Source organism: Scyliorhinus torazame, chromosome 1 (assembly GCF_047496885.1).
Source record: "Scyliorhinus torazame isolate Kashiwa2021f chromosome 1, sScyTor2.1, whole genome shotgun sequence".
In the NCBI taxonomy this organism is placed as follows: domain Eukaryota; kingdom Metazoa; phylum Chordata; class Chondrichthyes; order Carcharhiniformes; family Scyliorhinidae; genus Scyliorhinus; species Scyliorhinus torazame.
The window spans coordinates 183391247-183409221 of record NC_092707.1 but is presented as its reverse complement, the minus strand read 5'-3'; the positions used below and the strand labels follow the sequence as shown (position 1 = coordinate 183409221).

The 17975-nt window shown below is 46.9% G+C and overlaps 1 protein-coding gene across 2 annotated transcripts in view; it reads left to right on the top strand.

The window, feature by feature from the left end:
• Positions 1 to 17630, top strand: part of LOC140418142 (transmembrane protein 35B-like) — a 118858-nt gene extending 101228 nt beyond the window's left edge. The window contains exon 3 of one of the 2 annotated variants that reach the window (XM_072501560.1): positions 15812 to 17630. In XM_072501560.1, the coding sequence (XP_072357661.1) occupies positions 15812 to 15942 (131 nt within the window). In that variant the 3' untranslated portion in view covers positions 15943 to 17630. Of the gene's footprint in view, positions 1 to 10362; positions 12010 to 15811 lie in introns of those variants that run through there. The other variant, XM_072501566.1, reaches the window with a different exon arrangement.
• Positions 17631 to 17975: the final 345 nt, after the last annotated feature.

Here is a 17975-nt window from a genome sequence, read left to right as displayed (position 1 = left end):
ATATTTTCATGAGCTTCACTGAAGGTGTTTGGAAGTTTAGTGGGCGGCATTCTCCGACCCCGCGCTGGGTCGGCGAATCAGCAGGGGGCTACGCGAATCGCGCCGGGACTCGATTCTCCGCAGAGCGGAGAATCGGCGCCATTGGGGCCGGCATGATCGCCGCGGCGCCGGTCGGGGGCGCTCTACGCGGCCCCCCCGCGATTCTCCGGGCTGAACGGCCGTGGCAAAACACCTGACACCCACCGGCTCCGTTCTAACATGGTCTGAGCCGGCGGGACCTCAGCGTTGAAGGGTCCGGGGGCGGCCTGTGAAGGGGGAGGAGGGGTCCAACCCCGGGAGGTGGCCTCCGTGTGGCCTGGTCCGCGATCGGGGCCCACCGATTGACGGGCCGGCCTCTCAGGCTGGGGGCTTCCTTTCTTCTGTGCCGGCCCCTGTAGCCCTACGCCATTTGGCGTCGGGGCCGCGCGGAGAAGGGAGCCATTGTGCATGTGTTCATTGGCGCTGGTGCCACTCCGCATGCGCGGACCCCGCGGCGCTCAGTTGACGCCAGGATCAGCAGCTGGAGCGGCATGAACCACTCCAGCGCCGTGCTGGTACCCTGTGGCCCGGAGAATCAGGCGCCAAAAGGCCTGTTGACGCCGGAGTAAAGCACTCCCATTTTTACGCCGGCGTCAACATTTAGCCACGCGATGGGAGAATCCCGCCCAGTATTCCAGTTTTATCCACAGATATGGGGCGAGATTCTCCGACCCCCCGCCGGGTCAGAGAATCGCCGGGGGCTGGCATGAATCCCGCCCCTGCCGGTTGCCGAAGTCTCCGGCACTGGATATTCGGCGGGGGCGGGAATCGCGCCGCGCCGGTTGGCGGGCACCCCCCGCGCGATTCTCCGGCCCGGATGGGCCGAAGTCCCGCCGCTAAAATGCCTGTCACGCTGGCGTGGATTAAACCACCTCTCTCACCGGCGGGACAAGGCGACGCGGGCGGGCTCCGGGGTCCTGGGGGGTGGCGCGGGGCGATCTGGCCCCGGGGGGTGCCCCCACGGTGGCCTGGCCCGCGATTGGGGCCCACCGATCCGCGGGCAGGCCTGTGCCGTGGGGGCACTCTTTTCCTTCCGCCTTCGCCACGGTCTCCACCATGGCGGAGGCAGAAGAGACTCCCTCCACTGCCCATGCGCGGGAATGCCGTCAGCGGCCGCTAACGCTCCCGCGCATGCGCTGCCCGGAGATGTCACTTCCGCGCCAGCTGCCGGGGCACCAAAGGCCTTTTCCGCCAGCTGGCGGGGAGGAAATTCGTCCGGCGCCGACCTAGCTCCTTAAGGTTGGGGCTCGGCCCCCAAAGATGCGGAGCATTCCGCACCTTTGGGGCGGCGCGATGCCCGACTGATTTGCGCCGTTTTGGGTGCCAGTCGGCGGACATCGCGCCGTTTCCGGAGAATTTCGCCCATGTTGTTACTGAAGACAGAATTCAATGTTATCACAGGTCGCTCACTGGGAGGGTTAGTGTGAGGAACTGAAGGCAGTATATTTGAAAAGCTTATCAATACAATACTGTAGCTTGTTGCCTTAAGATACGGCATGGTAGCACAGTGGTGAACCCTGTTGTCTTACAGCGCCAGACACCCGGGTTCAATTCCGGTGTTGGGTGACTGTGGAGTTTGCACTTCATCCCCGTGTCTGCGTGGGTTTCCTCCGGGTGCTCCGGTTTCCTCTCACAAGTCCAATGAAGTGCTGGTTAGGTGGATTGGTAGACTAAATGAGCTGAATCACCTCCTTCTGCACTGTAGGTGTTCTATGGTTCTATTCTTTGGTTTTAAGTATGATTTTCTTACATGATATCAGTTTCAATAATAAGACCAGTGAACAAAACTGGATAAGATTCATGATTCCAGACGTACAATCAAATGGCATAAATTGAGCAATTTTTCATCCATTATACATTTTAGGTGGGAATTGGTTTGACATTTGTAAAATCACAGAGGAAGCTGATGAGGTGATGGGAGAATTTCAACATAGAACATAGATCAAATTTATGCTTCTGTTTTATTTACTGCGTATAGGAAACTGCTGTTTACTTCGCCGATTTCATGCATTCTCGTAACCAGCCAGTCCCAGAGGCTTGGTAAACGAAAGCATTTTTAAAATGTGGTTTTCATTATTGAAAAGATCTGCAAGTTTTGAACCAGCTCTCGTCATTAAAGTAAAAACCCAGCTCAAACGGAAAGTACACGAGGGAAGTAACTTGTAACATGTGTTACTTGCCTCGCCAAAATTGCATAGGTAATTGGATCATTCTGGAAAAGCCCTGCCGGTACGTGCTGAAAAATGCCCAAAATTTGAGCAAGGGGAGTATCTGCACATAAAAGGTGGGGAGGTGATCCATCAGGACTGATGGCCCAGGGAGACCCAGGCCACACGAACCATCCGGAATACTGAAGAATAAAGAAAAACGTTCCCCAGATTGTCTCATCAAGTGGGGATGTTGATGGTATCATGGGTCAAGGGCCTAGACAAGCACCATCTCGCAGTTTGCAGAGTGTTAAGCAGCCAGGGGTTAAAGGTGTGCTTGCCTGACCCATACATATGAGGTGTCCTCTCACATGACCCCACAAACTCAGGGCCGGAGAGTAATGATTGGTATGGTACTGAGGAGTTTCAAAACAACTCTGTTTTACACCTTGCCGTTACTCTGAGACAGTAAAAGCGAAACACTTCTACACCACCATCAGGCAAGGCCATTTGCAACACTGCCTTATGCTCCTCACCAACCATCTCCTTCCATTAAAAAATGATCTATCTCTTTCTTCAGTACCTTCAGTGGCTTGGCTCCACAGCCTTTTGTGGTAGTGAATTCCACAAGTTCACTACCCTTTGAGTGAAGATATTTTTCCTCAGATCAGTCCTAAATGATCTATCCTGAATCCCGAGACTGTGTCCCCTGGATCTAGATTCCCCAACCAGGGAAAACATCCATTCTGCATATAGTCAGTATCCCTTCACTCTACCATTGGCAGCTAGGTCTTCAATGTCTAGGCCTTAAGTTCTGGACCTCTGTGTCTCTCAATCTCCATCTTATTCCATCTGACTCTTCTGAAAACCAGTTGACTAAACCTTTAGTCACCACAAAGCTTGTTTCAAGTATCCTTTTACTGTTGACTATTTTTTAAAAATTGCATTGAAGCACTAAACAAGATCTATACCCTTAAATATTATTATGTGAGGGTGGCACAGTGGTTAGCACTGCTGCATCACGGCGCCGAGGACCTGGGTTTGATCCCGGCCCCGGGTCGTTGTCAGTGTGGAGTTTGTACATTCTTCCCATGTCTGCGTGGGTCTCACCCACAGAAAGATGTAAAGGATAGGTGGATTGGCCACACTAATTTGCCCTTAACAGGAAAAAAAAGAATTGGGTACTTTAAATTAAAAGTATATATTATTATGTGATGTATTGTATTTAACAATTACAGTTACATGCAAGGACTTGTGGATAAATTATATATCTCAGTTTTTCAGCATTAATGACATTAGACATTAGTTAGGGGCTGATTTAGCTCAGTACACTAGACAGTAGGTTTGTGATGCTGAGCAAGGTCAACAGTACGGGTTCTATTCCCATACTGGCTGAGATTATTCATGAAGTCCCCACCTTCTCAACCTTGTCCCTCACTTGAGTTGTGATGATCCTCAGGTGATTCTGGTAGTTCTGGGGTGATGGAGGGAAGTCAAGGGGTGGGAGAAGATGGTGGTGTGAGTCTCAAAGTTAATATGCATCATTTTGGAGTGGCATGATGGCACAGTGGTTAGCGCTGCTGGCTCACAGCGCCAGGGACCCTTCGGATTCTCACCTTGGGTGACCTGTGTGGAGTTTGTATGTTTTTCCCGTGTCTGTGTGGGTTTCCTCTGGGTTCTCTGGTTTCCTCCAACATTCCAAATATGTGCAGGTTTGGTGGATTGGCCATGCCATTTGTCCCTTAGGTGGGGTTGCAGGAAAAGGGGGGGGATTTGGCCTGTGTGGGATGGTCTTTCAATGGATTGAATTGCCTCCTTCTGCACTGTAGGGATTCTCTGATTCTATGAGCTCAGATTTCACAGTCAGCGATGAACAGGGAAGGCAATGGTGGGTGTCTTTAACCAAACAAATTAAAGAATCTTTAGTGAGACACATAATCTAAACCACGTGATATCATTTAGAATAGTTAATTTAGTGCCAAATCATGTACAGATTTCAAAATAAAGAGAAAGAAAGAAAGCTGAGATTGAGAGAGAGAGATAAAAGAGGCAGAAAGAAACAGTAAATTTGAAGGTATGAGACTTTACACTTTTAAATATTAATTTTCAACTAGAGAGGTCATTTGAGCATGATCGTGAATTACTTTTCTGATTAAAAATTCACTTACACTTGAATGGACAAGCTCTAACTTTCTCTGGTGTATGTTGTGGATATCTATTACATAAATACTGCAAATTCACACCCTCCCATATATGTGGGGTGGGATTCTCCATCTCGCCGGCAACCCGGGGGTTTCCCGACGGCGTGGGGCTGCCCCACAATGGGAAGCCCCATTGACCGGCCGGTGTTACGGAGCATCCCGCCGGCAGGTTGAGGCAGAAATGTGGCGCGGCGGGACGGAGCATCCGGCCGGTGATTGATGAAGCTCTTGGTGAAATACCGGTGTGGAGAAGCATCTGGAGGATCAGGATAACTTCTTGATTTTCTTCTTTAACTGCATATGTACAGATGGTAAATGCTGTTGAGCAAGTTACTCTTTCAAAACGCTGTTGAGCTCTACGTTACTTCAACTGCAAACCTTTGGCCAGTTAAGTACCCTAGGCACCACAGCTAAAATCAGAAACATTTTATCATTTATAAAAATTAAGGAAGTGTTTGGAAATAGAAATAGCTTAAGTAATTTATATTTGTCTTTCTTTTGTTTTAATTTTTTTTCTCCAAGTAAGGAGCAATTTAGCGTAGCCAATTCACCGGCATATTTTTGAATTGTGGGGGTGAGACCCACGCAGACACGGGGAGAATGTGTAAACTCCTTCAGACAGTGACCCGGGGCTGGGATCGATCCCGGGTCCTCGCCGCCGTGAGGCAGCAGTGCTAACCACTGCACCACCTTGCTACCCGTAATTTACATTTGTATTGTACGAGTTGGAGGTAAGGTACAAGTTGAAGTTTAATTTTTGTGTTTTTGCATTTGTGTGCTGAGGGTTAAAATGTCAGTTGAGCTGCGTTTAAACACAGGTTTACAAAAGTCTACAGGTTTTAGCACCACTTTAAACTTTGCCTGCTTTGTAATGGAAGTTTTACAATGTATAAGCAATTATAGGGCTGAAAAGAATAAGCTGTTGCTCAGCAACCAGAGGTCCACACTGAAAAGCAGAAACAATCGAGTCAGTTTGAACCAGGCAACTCAGAGGCAAGAAGCTTTCCACAGAAATTGCCAGTAAGACGGGACAACAAAAAGGACAGAAGGCAAGCCCCAGAAGCTAAAGGACAGAAAGTTCCAGAAACTAGGGAATGGGACAGAGGACGGTTCCAGGAGGATTGTGAAGTAAAAGAAACAAGTTTCTGTCCGTGAAGTTAAAGCAAACAGAAGAGAAAGGGCTCTGAATTAAAAGGGCAGCTGCAGGAATCAGGGGGGCGATTCTCCAAAATGGAGACCAAGTGTTCGCGCCGTCGTGAACACCGTTGCGTTTCACGACGGCGCGAAACGGGCCCGGGTACGACCGATCCTGTCCCCCGCAGGTGGCCAGAATGGCGCTGGAGCGGTTCACGCCACTCCAGCCTCCCTTCCCGGCGCCAAATGGGCACCGCGCCAACCCGCGCATGCGCAGTTGGGCCGCGCCAACCGTATGCGCGGGGGACTTCTGCAGCGCGCTGGCCCCAACTCAACATGGCGTCGGTATTCAGGGGCCGGCCCGCGCAACAAAGTAGGCCCGGGGGGGTGGGGGGGGGAGAGAGGCCGACCCACCGATCGGTGGGCCCTGATTGCGGGCCAGCCCCCATCGGAGGCCCCCCCGGTGAAGGATTGCTTTTCCCCTCCCCACAGGCTGCCCCCCACCCCCCCCCCCCCGACCCTTCACGCAGAGTTCCCACTGGCAGCAACCAGGGGTGAACGGCACTGGCGGGACTCTGTCGTATACGCGCGGCCGCTTGGCCCATCTGGGCCGGAGAATCAGCGGCCCCGCCGATTCCAGCGGCCCGCGGTCGGCGCTGCGTCAAACGAGCCGGTGCAAATGGCGCAGATTCTCCGCACCTTGGAGAATTGCGCGCCGGCGTCGTGGTGCGGTTGCGGCGATTCTCCGGCGCGGGGCTCGGAGAATCGCCCCCCAGATTTAAAGTTGGTAAAGCAAGAAACTGTGCTTCCATGATGATCCTGTGGCTGGTGACACTGTAACAGAGCCTGTGAAGCAGTGGTGTTCTGTTGGCATGGCTGGGTACCTGAAAGAATGTGTGGAAACTTGAATGAACATGATGATCCAGGGCAGAGGAATACTAAAAGGGGAGGCTGAAACCATGGGCAAAATTCTCCCGAAACGGCGCGATGTCCGCCGACTGGCACCCAAAACGGCGCCAATCAGACGGGCATCGCGCCGCCCCAAAGGTCCGGAATGCTCCGCATCTTTGGGGTCCAAGCCCCAACATTGAGGGGCTAGGCCGGCGCCGGAGGAATTTCCGCCCCGCCAGCTGGCGGAAACGGCCTTTGTTGCCCCGCCAGCTGGCGAGGAAATGACATCTCGGGGCGGCGCATGCGCGGGAGCGTCAGCGGCCGCTGACAGTTTTCCCACGCATGGGCAGTGGAGGGAGTCTCTTCCGCCTCCGCCATGGTGGAGACCGTGGCGGAGGCGGAAGGGAAAGAGTGCCCCCACGGCACAGGCCCGCCCGCGGATCGGTGGGCCCTGATCGCGGGCCAGGCCACTGCGGGGGGCACCCCCCCCGGGCCAGATCGGCCTGCGCCCCCCCCAGGACCCCGGAGCCCGCCCACGCCGCCTTGTCCCGCCGTTGAAAAGGTGGTTTAATCCACGCCGGCGGGACAGGCAATTTATCGGCGGGTCTTCGGCCCATCCGGGCCGGAGAATCCAGCAGGGGGGCCCGCCAACCGGCGCGGCCCGATTCCTGCCCCCGCCGAATATCCGGTACCGGAGACTTCGGCAACCGGCGGGGGCGGGATTCACGGCAGCCCCCGGCGATTCTCCAACCCGGCGGGGGGTCGGAGAATGACGCCCATAGTATGTGAATTCTTGGTGAAGTATCCGAGATAAAACATTGTGCGGAAGAAGATTTCAAAGTGTGGCCTTCGAGACTGAAGTTTGGAAACCCACGTGTGAAAGTCAGAGATCTCGTGAGGCGAGTTGTCTCCTAGTGGGACAAGCACCTGGGAGGAATTTGATGAGAAGTCTACAGACGTTGTTTTGGGTGACATCTGGGCAGCACGGTAGCATTGTGGAGGGCAGCACGGTAGCATTGTGGAGGGCAGCACGGTAGCATTGTGGATAGCACAATTGCTCCAGGGTCCCAGGTTTGATTCCGGCTTGGGTCACTGTCTGTACGGAGTCTGCACATCCTCCCCGTGTGTGCGTGGGTTTTCTCCGGGTGCTCCGGTTTCCTCCCACAGTCCAAAGATGTGCAGGTTAGGTGGATTGGCCATGATAAATTGCCCTTAGTGTTGGGTGGGGTTACTGGGTTATGGGGATAGGGTGAAGGTGTTGACCTTGGGTAGGGTGCTCTTTCCAAGAGCCGGTGCAGACTCGATGGGCCGAATAGCCTCCTTCTGCACTGTAAATTCTATGATTCGATGATTCTGTCACTTGGTTTCAGAGCGCAGTGTGTCTGACCACAGTTCGCCTATGGCCTTACATGGACTGTAAACTTTCTGAAAACATTAGAGTATTAGATTTTATAACTTGTGTTATCCTTGCAACTCTATTTATCTGCAAAGGTTTAGCTGGGATGAAGGAGTAGTGTATTGTCGTTGATATTTTCCTTTTGTTGAAAGTTAATTGACAATTCTGTGACTACGTTCATCCATGTCTCTAAACAAAAAATAAAACGTTGGATCTATTGAGCAGGGTTCTACTCTGGGTCCTGGCTGTCCAGTAACAACATCAGCTGGGATTGTAACAAAAGCAAGATCCTGCATTTATATAGCACCTTTCATTTTTAAAAAGTCCTTCATGATCAATAAGGTACATTTAAAGTGTAAAGTTATGTGGGCAAAGACAGACAAATGTGAGCCAAGAAAAGTCTTGTAAACAGCAGTGAGATGAATGACCAATCTATCTGGTGGTGTTGGTTGAGTTGAGTAACTTGTTAGCTGTTTGCAAAGTTTTGCTGGGTTATATATTACAGTCATGGCAAGATAGGCTTGTTGTTTATTGTTGCCATTCTGAATATCAGAATCATATTGCATAAAATTGTTTCTTCTATAACTCCCAGCACAGTTATTTTGTTAGTGGGTTATAAATAAATATTTAATAGGTAGGTTGTTACTTTATTGAACAAAGCTGATGATCCAGTTCAAAGTAGTCCATTCATATAATTGCCTGCTAACACCCAGCAGAATAGATCAAAGGGGAGACGCAATGTTGTTGGTATGATTTATGGAGTTGGGATTAGCTTTTCAAGCTGTACAACAGCAGCTTGTGGCAAGGTTTCGGAATCCAAACTAAATCCCTCTTCGGCTCGAAATTTACTTAAATTCTCAAGCTGCGGAATCAAGTCTCCCGAAGTCCCACTATCGTAATCATTCGTAGCTAGCACTTCACCCTAAATGGCCTGAGATGGTTACCAGCTTCTGTCTGCTGGCTGTCTCATTGCTGAATCTCCCCCTGATTTTAACTAATTATTGCCTCTCCATATTCTCACGCTTCTCTTTTGCTGCTTTCTCAATAAAATTCAACCTTTCACCATTTTCATAAATCTATCTGCTTTTCTGCTGCTTATACAATGAAAGAACAGAAGAATTGCAAAATATTTTATGTGCAGGATGTAATCAGATTCTCGAAGGGGAACTCCAGACTCTATGCGGATTCAATTTAACACAGCAAGCGGTGGTCCGATACCTTTGAAGCATTGATTCATTAGTTCTCTATAATTTAATCTACACAGGAAAAGCAAATGTCAGAATGACTCAGTTACTGATGACTCTGGAGCAAAGGCTGGATGCCTTGTTTGTCACTAGAATACGATCTTACTCTGCCTGCAGCTGTTTTAGGGTACACCATACTTGTGTTCTTGCCATAGGTTCAGAAACAGCATGCAGGGCAGCCATTGTGAGTCAGAAGTCTTTTTTTCTTAATTTCTCATTAAAATAACATTTTGTGATTTTCCTTTTCTCCTAACACTTTTAAAAACACAGATTGAAAAGGGCTGCTCACAAGCTGCTAAATGGCTGCTTTTAATCCAGAGGAAACCATTCCCGATCAAAGAACATTTGCTGAAGAGACTGTGGTGAATTAATTAGCCCTTGAAATTTGACAGCAATATTTGACAGGTTTAGCACTGAACCAGGTAAAAAATGAAAGTCGCCACAGTCCCGAGGACCGTAAGCTGCTCTCCCCTTTTGCGAGAGAGCTGACTGGTGGTGATTTAACTTGAGGGTCACCTCGCCTCAGGCGAGGGGCGAGGTTGAGAAGGCGCTGCCTTCCTGAATAATCTCAGCCGGTACGGGGATTGAGTCTGCGCTGTTGGCTTTGCTCCGCATCACGAACCAGACGTCCAGCCAACTGAACTAGCTGACCCGTCCCCTGCTGAACCATGTACACTAGGAATGCCCCATGTTCAGTGTGTTCCAAAAGCCATCTTTTCAATAATGCTTTATGTCAGCTCCACCTAATTTCTCCTTATACTTGGGTTTGATGCCCAACTCTGAAGCTCTGTTGAACCTGCTGCACGAGCCTACGTCGTTTTGCATTTATCAGCATATCTCAGCCAGGGCTGTATACATTAGCCAGGGTTCCCACCCCTGATCACTATCCAGTGAATGTTACAGGAAAATACACGTGATGAACATCTGCTGGTGATGCAGGTGGACTTTGCTGTGTTGTCCTCTTCGTGCTCCTGTTATCTGCCAACATTTAGTCTTGCCTTAACACGAAGAATGAGCAAGGCAACAAGAAAGTTGTTAGGCTTGTGGCTCAACAACCTAACATGAGACAGAGAAGGAAAAAAAACCTATAAACTAAATGAAGGGTTGTTTTAAGATGTTGGAGTTTACTTTCAATGAGTGGTCCCCCCATTGACACGGCCCATCAAATAGTTTCTGTGTTTAAAACCAGGAGTACTGTTCAGGTAAAAGCTATGAGCTTTGTAAAAGGTGGTCAATAGTGCATTTAATTATCTTTATTTATGACTCTGCAGGTGAGCTGTATTCCTTCCTGATCCTAAAAGAAGAACCTTTTTTGTGCTTACCGTCTGCCTGCACTCTTGGCTTACTGCTACTGCTGCTATATATCTGGGAAAGAGACAGAAAGAAACAGAAGACAGAGTAACCAACACTACTAGTTCCAGGCGTGAGGGACCAATTTGGATCATGAATAGTGTCTGACCATCATAGAGACAAAAGTAAAAGGAGAGTATGTACAACATGCCTACTGAAGGGGATTAATACATTGAGTTCAGAAGGTCAGCTGGGAATAAGCAGCTAATAATGCAGGAATAGATGGGGTGGGGGATTGAAAGAGGTGCAGGGACATTCAGATACTGAATGTCCCAGCTTACAGTTTGACAGGCAGGATTGAAATAACCAGATGTAGGCACCTTTGGTCTACATTAAATCCAACTTTCAGTAGGTATACTATTGGTTTTGAGTCAAACATTTGCGAACAATTTCCCATGAGTTATTTAATGCAGGATGAACTTGGTAAGAATTTGAAAACTGGGGGCATTTCGAGGTGTTACAGGGTTCTTGGTTATGATCTGTTTTTTTGCTTTTGTGTCATTTTTCTATGACTGGCATCAACCATGGCTCAGTGGGTAGACTTTTGTGCTTCGGAGCCAGATGGTTCCATGCTCATTGCCCTCCATCAGAGATCTGTGCACAAGGTTGATATTTCATTGCTGTACTGAGGGCATGCTGCACTGTCAGACAAGAGGCTGAACTAAGAGTCTGGTGGACATTGTAGATCCCATGACACTGTTTTGAAGAAGAGCAGGGGAGGTCTCCACTGTCCTGCTCAATATTGCTCACTCAACTTGAATAGATTTAATAAACTCACTTTGATAGATTTTCTGGTCACTATCATAATGCCGATTGTGGGAGCTTTCTGCACACAACTTGCCAACTGCGTTTCCTACGTTTCAACAGTGATTAACCTTCCAAAAATACTTCAGTAGCTGTGAAACGCCTTGGGATATCCTGAGATCAGGAAAGGCGCTATATAATCACAAGCATTTTTGTGCATTGAAATGCCATTGGATTCGTAAGACAGTTGATTATATGGCCAATGGGGAGGGGGGGGCATGGGTGGAGGCATTTGAAATGTTAAGGGAAGTAAACATTACTGTCCCTGTGTTAAGGGAAGCTGCACTTATTTGAAATGTTTTAACCTGTGATGAAAAATCCTTGGGAGATGTCGAGGAGGAGTGAACATGTGCTTTCCCTGTATACATCTCACTTTGTGCAGTGGTGGGATTGTAAATGATGTTAATTTCAATGCAGTTGTAATAATGGTGATGGTCCGTGTGTTAAAATCATAGTCTTTTTGTGTTTAGAGTTCACCATTGAGTTGGAAATGTCTTACTGATTCTCCTGGCACCTTGAGCCATGTTTCCAGCACCTGTTTCCTTTCCACTATGAGATGGAATACCTTCCTTATAATGTTCAAATACTCTCATTATAACAGAGAATAGCACATCCCTCTCTACCATAATGTCTTTTACTGATCTGTAGACTGACGTACGTTGAATCACCTCTGTTTTATTCTTTTATTCTGTAAAGGTCGCTGCATGCTGTGCTCACTGTATCATCCTGAATTTTGAAAAGCAAATAAAAAGGTTCCATTAAAGAAGAAATACATTGTAAGCCTCTGAATGGAATTAATTCCCAGGAAAATTATAGTAATATTGTTCTAATTTGTCTCTTTTGCCTACTCCTAATTATGACATTGTATTTCATAAAACTATTACACGATGAAGGTTTTCTGGCAGTTGTGCATTAAAGGAGTAGCCTGGGGGGGGGGGGGGGGGGGGGGGGGGGGTTGGGATGCATTCTGGAAAAGCTTTCTATGTGGTTTCTGTATTAGTGACGAATCAGCAGTGTGTGAGGCAATGATGATCCTGTTATGGAGGTGGTTCCTGTATTGGCAGGGAAACCAGTGCTGATGTAGATAAACTCCGAGTGCTCTAGTAACTGAATGCTGTGCCCGCACACTCCAGGTGAATGGCAAGTGCTTGTCTCTCCATTGTACTATGGGAGAAGAAGCCTTGAAACTTATTCAGCAACGTCGCATTTCAGGAGGACGGCATATCAGGTAGAAATTTCCATCTCCTGTGTTTATCAGCAAGGAATTTTCTGCCTTTTTACTTGCATACAGTGGGGCTGACCCAGTGCTGAGGCAGAATTTATACTGATTTTGATTACTTGGACATGAATACTTAAACAGGCCTGATTAGTTCTGATAATTGTGGATTCTGTCCGAAAAATACCGTATTAGGTGGCAGTTCCAGCTGTCTTTATTATGTTCCTCTGTGTGCTAATTGTTGCAATGAATGACAACGTGAGGTCTTGAAAAATGACCAATTGAACAAAATACCATTCGGCTTTTTTAAGCCAGTGACCGCCACAAATTTTATTTAATTTCAGGAGAACTATAAAATGGTGGCAGAAGGGTTCAGCTTGGTTTCAAAGCTCTTTTTATTGACAGGAAAGGATATCCTCATCAACTGCTACATAAACTTGATGGCTTGGCTGAGACTAAAGTTAGCACAAGTAAACCATCAGCACAATCCTACTTAACACCACTATCTAATCATAGACAGCATTTTTGATAAGGCTAGGGCTGATGAGGTTTTGTCTTGCAGGATTATTGCATCCTTTTTGGAATTTAATCATCTGTCTTTACCCTTTTGAATAGCGTGCAACCCCTCTCCCATCCAAACAACCCGCAAATCCTTTCAACACACCAACAGGTCCTGGGGAGGGACTCAAAACTCAGAGCTTCTGGCTCTGAGGTATGTGCCACTAGACCTTTCCAGACATCCAGGATGAGTTGGGGACTAAAATTAAAGCCACCAGACTTAATTCTTACAAACTTTCAAGGAGAAGTTGATGAAGAGCGTTAAAATGCCGGAGCCTCAGCTGGTTTCCAAGTTCTGCTCCTTGCAAACTTGTCCTAGAGCTCTACCTGATCTGAGATATACCAACCCATCACAAAGAAGGGATTGGAAGTTGGGCACTTACTGTTTTAATGTATAGCACTGGACGGACAGTTGTACTGTCGGGAATCGTGTCCGCAGGTTTGCTCTATTTTTCTTCCATAATGAAAGTGTATAAACAATTTACAATTTAAAAATGATGTGTTTCTTTGGCCGCTGTTTATGAGAACTTCACCACTAACCTACGTATTCCAACTCACAAGATACTGATCTGTGTAAAATTTAGGTGCAAGTCAATGATTTGGCTTCAAACAATTTGGTCGATTCGGCTTCAATGGGGCGGCACGGTAGCACAGTGGTTAGCACTGTTGCTTCACAGCGCCAGGGTCCCAGGTTTGATTCCCGATTTGGGTCACTGTCTGTGAGGAGTCTGCACGTTCTCCCGTGTCTGCGTAGGTTTCCTCCGGGTGCTCCGGTTTCCTCCCATAAGTCCCAAAAGACGTGCTGTTAGGTAATTTGGACGTTCTGAATTCTCCCTCTGTGTGCCCGAACAGGCGCCGGAATGTGGTGACGAGGGGCTTTTCTCAGTAACTTAATTGCAGCGTTAATGTAAGCCTACTTGTGACAATAAAGATTATTATTATGTCAACCGCATTTTCAGGGTTTCATTACTTAGAGGAAGTAGGGGGCAGAATTCTCAACTGGCATTTAGGGGGTGTAACTAATTAATAGGCTCTCCCAAAGTAGGTGCAAAGAAATATTGGCAAGGCGCATATTCTCTACTTAACTCTTTGCACCTCCAACTTTACCTCTGTTTCTGACTTTTCTTGTCTGAGTTTAAGTTCATTGCATGTGTATGGTGAGTCAGTATGAAGACTTTGTGACCTTAGCCCTTTGCCAGTTTGAATTTGTGCCCCAGTGTCCTGCTATCAAACTTTAGCCCAAAATGGTCTTCCCCTTTTTTCATGATTCAGTTTTCCAACACAAAGACCACAGCCGTTGCTAGTTCTGAGCTTAACTCCAGAGGTCAGATGAAGAATTCTTTGGAGATTCACCAACAACCCAGTCTCCTTGCCATTGCCAATTAGTTTGGGCTGGAAGTGACATTAGATTTACCCAAATATGATGAGCATCAAAGGAAATGTAAGTTGGGAATATATAACATTCTGGATGATGTGCATCCTGTCATAAGCCCTGGGTGCTTAAATTCATTCTTGGTGCTCAGGTTGGTATGGTGCATGAAAGTGGAATTTACATTTTAAAGGCCTAGTAGGGAGTTTAATCAAATTAGTACCCGACTGACCATTGAAAAGAAAATATACTCCTCTTCAGAAGACAGCTGGCCCCAATACATTATGGCTGACGTGTTGCAGTGATTTTACTTTTTCCCTCAATTGGGCTTCCCTGGCCGATTTAGGAACCCAACCAGGAAAGGTTAGCATTATTGAAATGACCCTGACCCCGAATAATTGGGCAGGTTGGGTTGGCCCACCAGGTTGGGGGGAACCCTGACCCACCCCTTGATTCATCAGGATTCGCAGGAGTTGAAACTCCCAGACAAGCACTGCTCTTGGTCCACAGTATGAACCTTCCCCTTGTATATCATTGACCAAACTAAACATGGCCAGTTTAATCATTTCAACAGGACACCCTTCAATTTATACTCCGTGGACATGCCTTCTATTTGGAAATCTCTGGATGGTGTGTTTTCTGATCGAGAACTACTTGGAATGAAGTCCCAAAAATCCAATTCAGGGAATGCAATTTTTCAAAAAGTATTTTCAAGGTCACGTTTAGTGACATAAATGTTCATGCTCTAAAAGAAAAATCGAAAGAATAGTGAATTTTATAAGGCAGCAAACTTCCCCATATTTGGGGGAACCTGTTTACAGTGCTTTGGACTGTTTGGCCTAATTCTCACTCGACACATTGAGACTGTTAACCCAACTATCACGCTGTGTTGGTGCTGCCCAAATCAAAGTTGTTTTGCTGTACTTGGCTTATCTCAGCTAGGGTGCTATTTGACTTCAGTACCTCTGGGCTAAAGAGGTAAAAATCAACCAGGGCTCCCACTCCACGTGAATCTCATTAAAGTGCATGTGTTGAGTTGTCTTTCACACTTTTGTGTGGTCTGCCAACACTTACAGTTTGGTCATAGGCCTGAAGGATAACGGAGAGGTAACAAGTAAGTCAGGCATATGAGTCAACACCCTCAAAATGGAAGGAAATAGTGTAGGTGGGCTTTAGAGTGGTTTCACAAGTCAGCGCAACATCGAGGGCCGAAGGGCCTGTACTGTGCTGTAATGTTCTATGTTCTATGAAAAAAAACTATAAAAGCAAAATAATGCACGTTTTGTATGTTGGAATTTTCCTTGGACAAGCAACCATCCCTTTACTTGTCTATTGGAATAGTTTCTGTCTGTTCAGGAGAGTGCTGTGAACATTGTAAAAGACAAAGACTATAGCATTTAATGGTCTATGTTTATGACTGCAGGTGCCATCTGGTTCCTACTGGTGCTGAAGAAACCCCTTTACGCATGCATTCCAGCGAGTGTCTGCCTTGCCATACTGCTGCTACTTCTCTACGTGTGGCGAAGAGACAAAGAAAAACAGAAGGAAGAGTAACCAACTTACTGTTCAGAGTTGGATGCCTTGGACCAGTTTGGACCTTGCGCAGTATCTGATTTTTTTTAAAGCAAAAGGAAAGTCTGTCCAACATGGCAACAGAAGAGGATTAATATGATGCTTCGATCAAAATTTAGTCAGTTCGCTAGAAATAACAGGGAATATAGTCTATTGAATATTTAATGGAATCATGGAGAACTAAATAGCTTTCTTGTAATGCATGTGGCTGAGGGCTTAGGATCGGAAAGACAAAAGGACAATCAGTCACTGAAAGTCTAAGTTTGCAGTTTGGATTGGTGACAACAGGTGTAGGCATCTCTGGTCTGCTTTTTGTTGCCAGATTTCACAAGGTAGATTCATTTGATTATAGGAAACAAAATAATTTTTTGGGAATATTTTAATGTGGAATGATAATGGTAAGAATTTGGAAACGAAGCATTCAGAAGTATTTCTAAATGTCATCATAATATTGAATAATGACTTATTTCCGATTTGATTTAATTGTGTTCAAATGCCATTACATTTATCAAACTATTAATTATATGACCCGTCTGATAGGGAACATTTCACATTTGGAGGTGTTAATGGAGTAAAACATATAGGGTGGAATTTAATGTTTACGACAGAGGTCTAGCCTGCCGGCTGGAGAACCGGCAGGAGCTCCATGAGGCTTTTGCTGGAGAAGGTCCATCATATTCAGTACTCATCCGGCACTTCAGATACTAGGGTCGGGCCTTCCCTATGATTAAGAGCCTCGGGTGGAAATCCCGTACCCCGAGAGCTAATGGCCAATCAGAGGCTGGAGCCCCTCCATTGCCATCAGTGCCACCGGGAGAGGTGGCATCTGCCAATAATGCACCCACTGGAGGCTGAGGGTCCCTAGGCCAATGGTGAGTGAAGGTGGGAATGGGGCCATGGGGTGGGCATCATGGGTGTAAGGGGGTAGGAGACAAGGAGGAAGCTCACCCTCCCCGATGCTGGGTTCTTTGATCTGGCAATGAGTGCCTTTAAACAAGGGACCCCCACCGCAAATGGAGCCAGCAACCAAAGCTGTCCATCCCGGACTCAATTGAGTGGACGTGGGATGGTAGTGAGGTCTCCACCTTCCTGCTTGATTAAATACTCCGTGCCTCCAAACTCATCACTGGGGAGTGATATTAAGTTCCGCCTATAATTTGCTGTATATTCTTCACCTTTTGAAATTTGTTAACCTGTGATGAAAAAGTATGGAGGAGGATTGAACATATGCTTAACTGCAAATAGCCTGCTCTATGCACTGGTGGGATTGTAAACTCTGCTAATACAATTATAGTAATAATGGCGATAGTTCATTATGCTTAAACCATAGCACCCAAAGACTTCATTGTTATTGAGTTTTCATTGCCTTGCTGATGGTCCTGGCACTTTGATCCGAGCTTCTAGCACTTTTATTCACTAAGAGATGGAATGCATTGTTAAATTTGAAATATTCTCATTTTAAAAGGGAAACAGCACCTCCCTTTCTATTTTCTTGTGTTCTATTGATGCATTTTTGTGTTTAATCACTTATCATCTCATCATGTCTCTGTAATGTTCCTCAGTTCTATGTAGCCCTCGACCTGCTGAGCTATGCTTACTGTATTGTTGAGCATTTTGAGAATCAAGTAAAAAGATTGCTTTAATGTAATTAATTCCCAGCAAACTTAAAATGATTCTGTTCTAAATAATTGTCTTCTCCACTCTTGGTGGCACAGTGGTTAGCACTGCTGCCTCACAGCACCAGGAATCTGTGTTCCATTCCGGTCTTAGGTGACTCTCTCTGTGGAGTTTACAAGTTCTCCTCCGGGTGCTCCGGTTTCCACCCACAGTCCAAAGATATGCCGGTTAGATGGATTGGCCATTCTAAATTGCCCTTTGGTCTCCAAAGGCTAGGCGGGTTTATGAGGATAGGGCGGAGGCCTAGGTAGGGTGTTCCTTCTGAGGGTTGGTGTTGACTTGATGGGCCAAATGGCTTCCTTCTGCACTGTAGGGATTGTCTAAATCTATGATGCTTC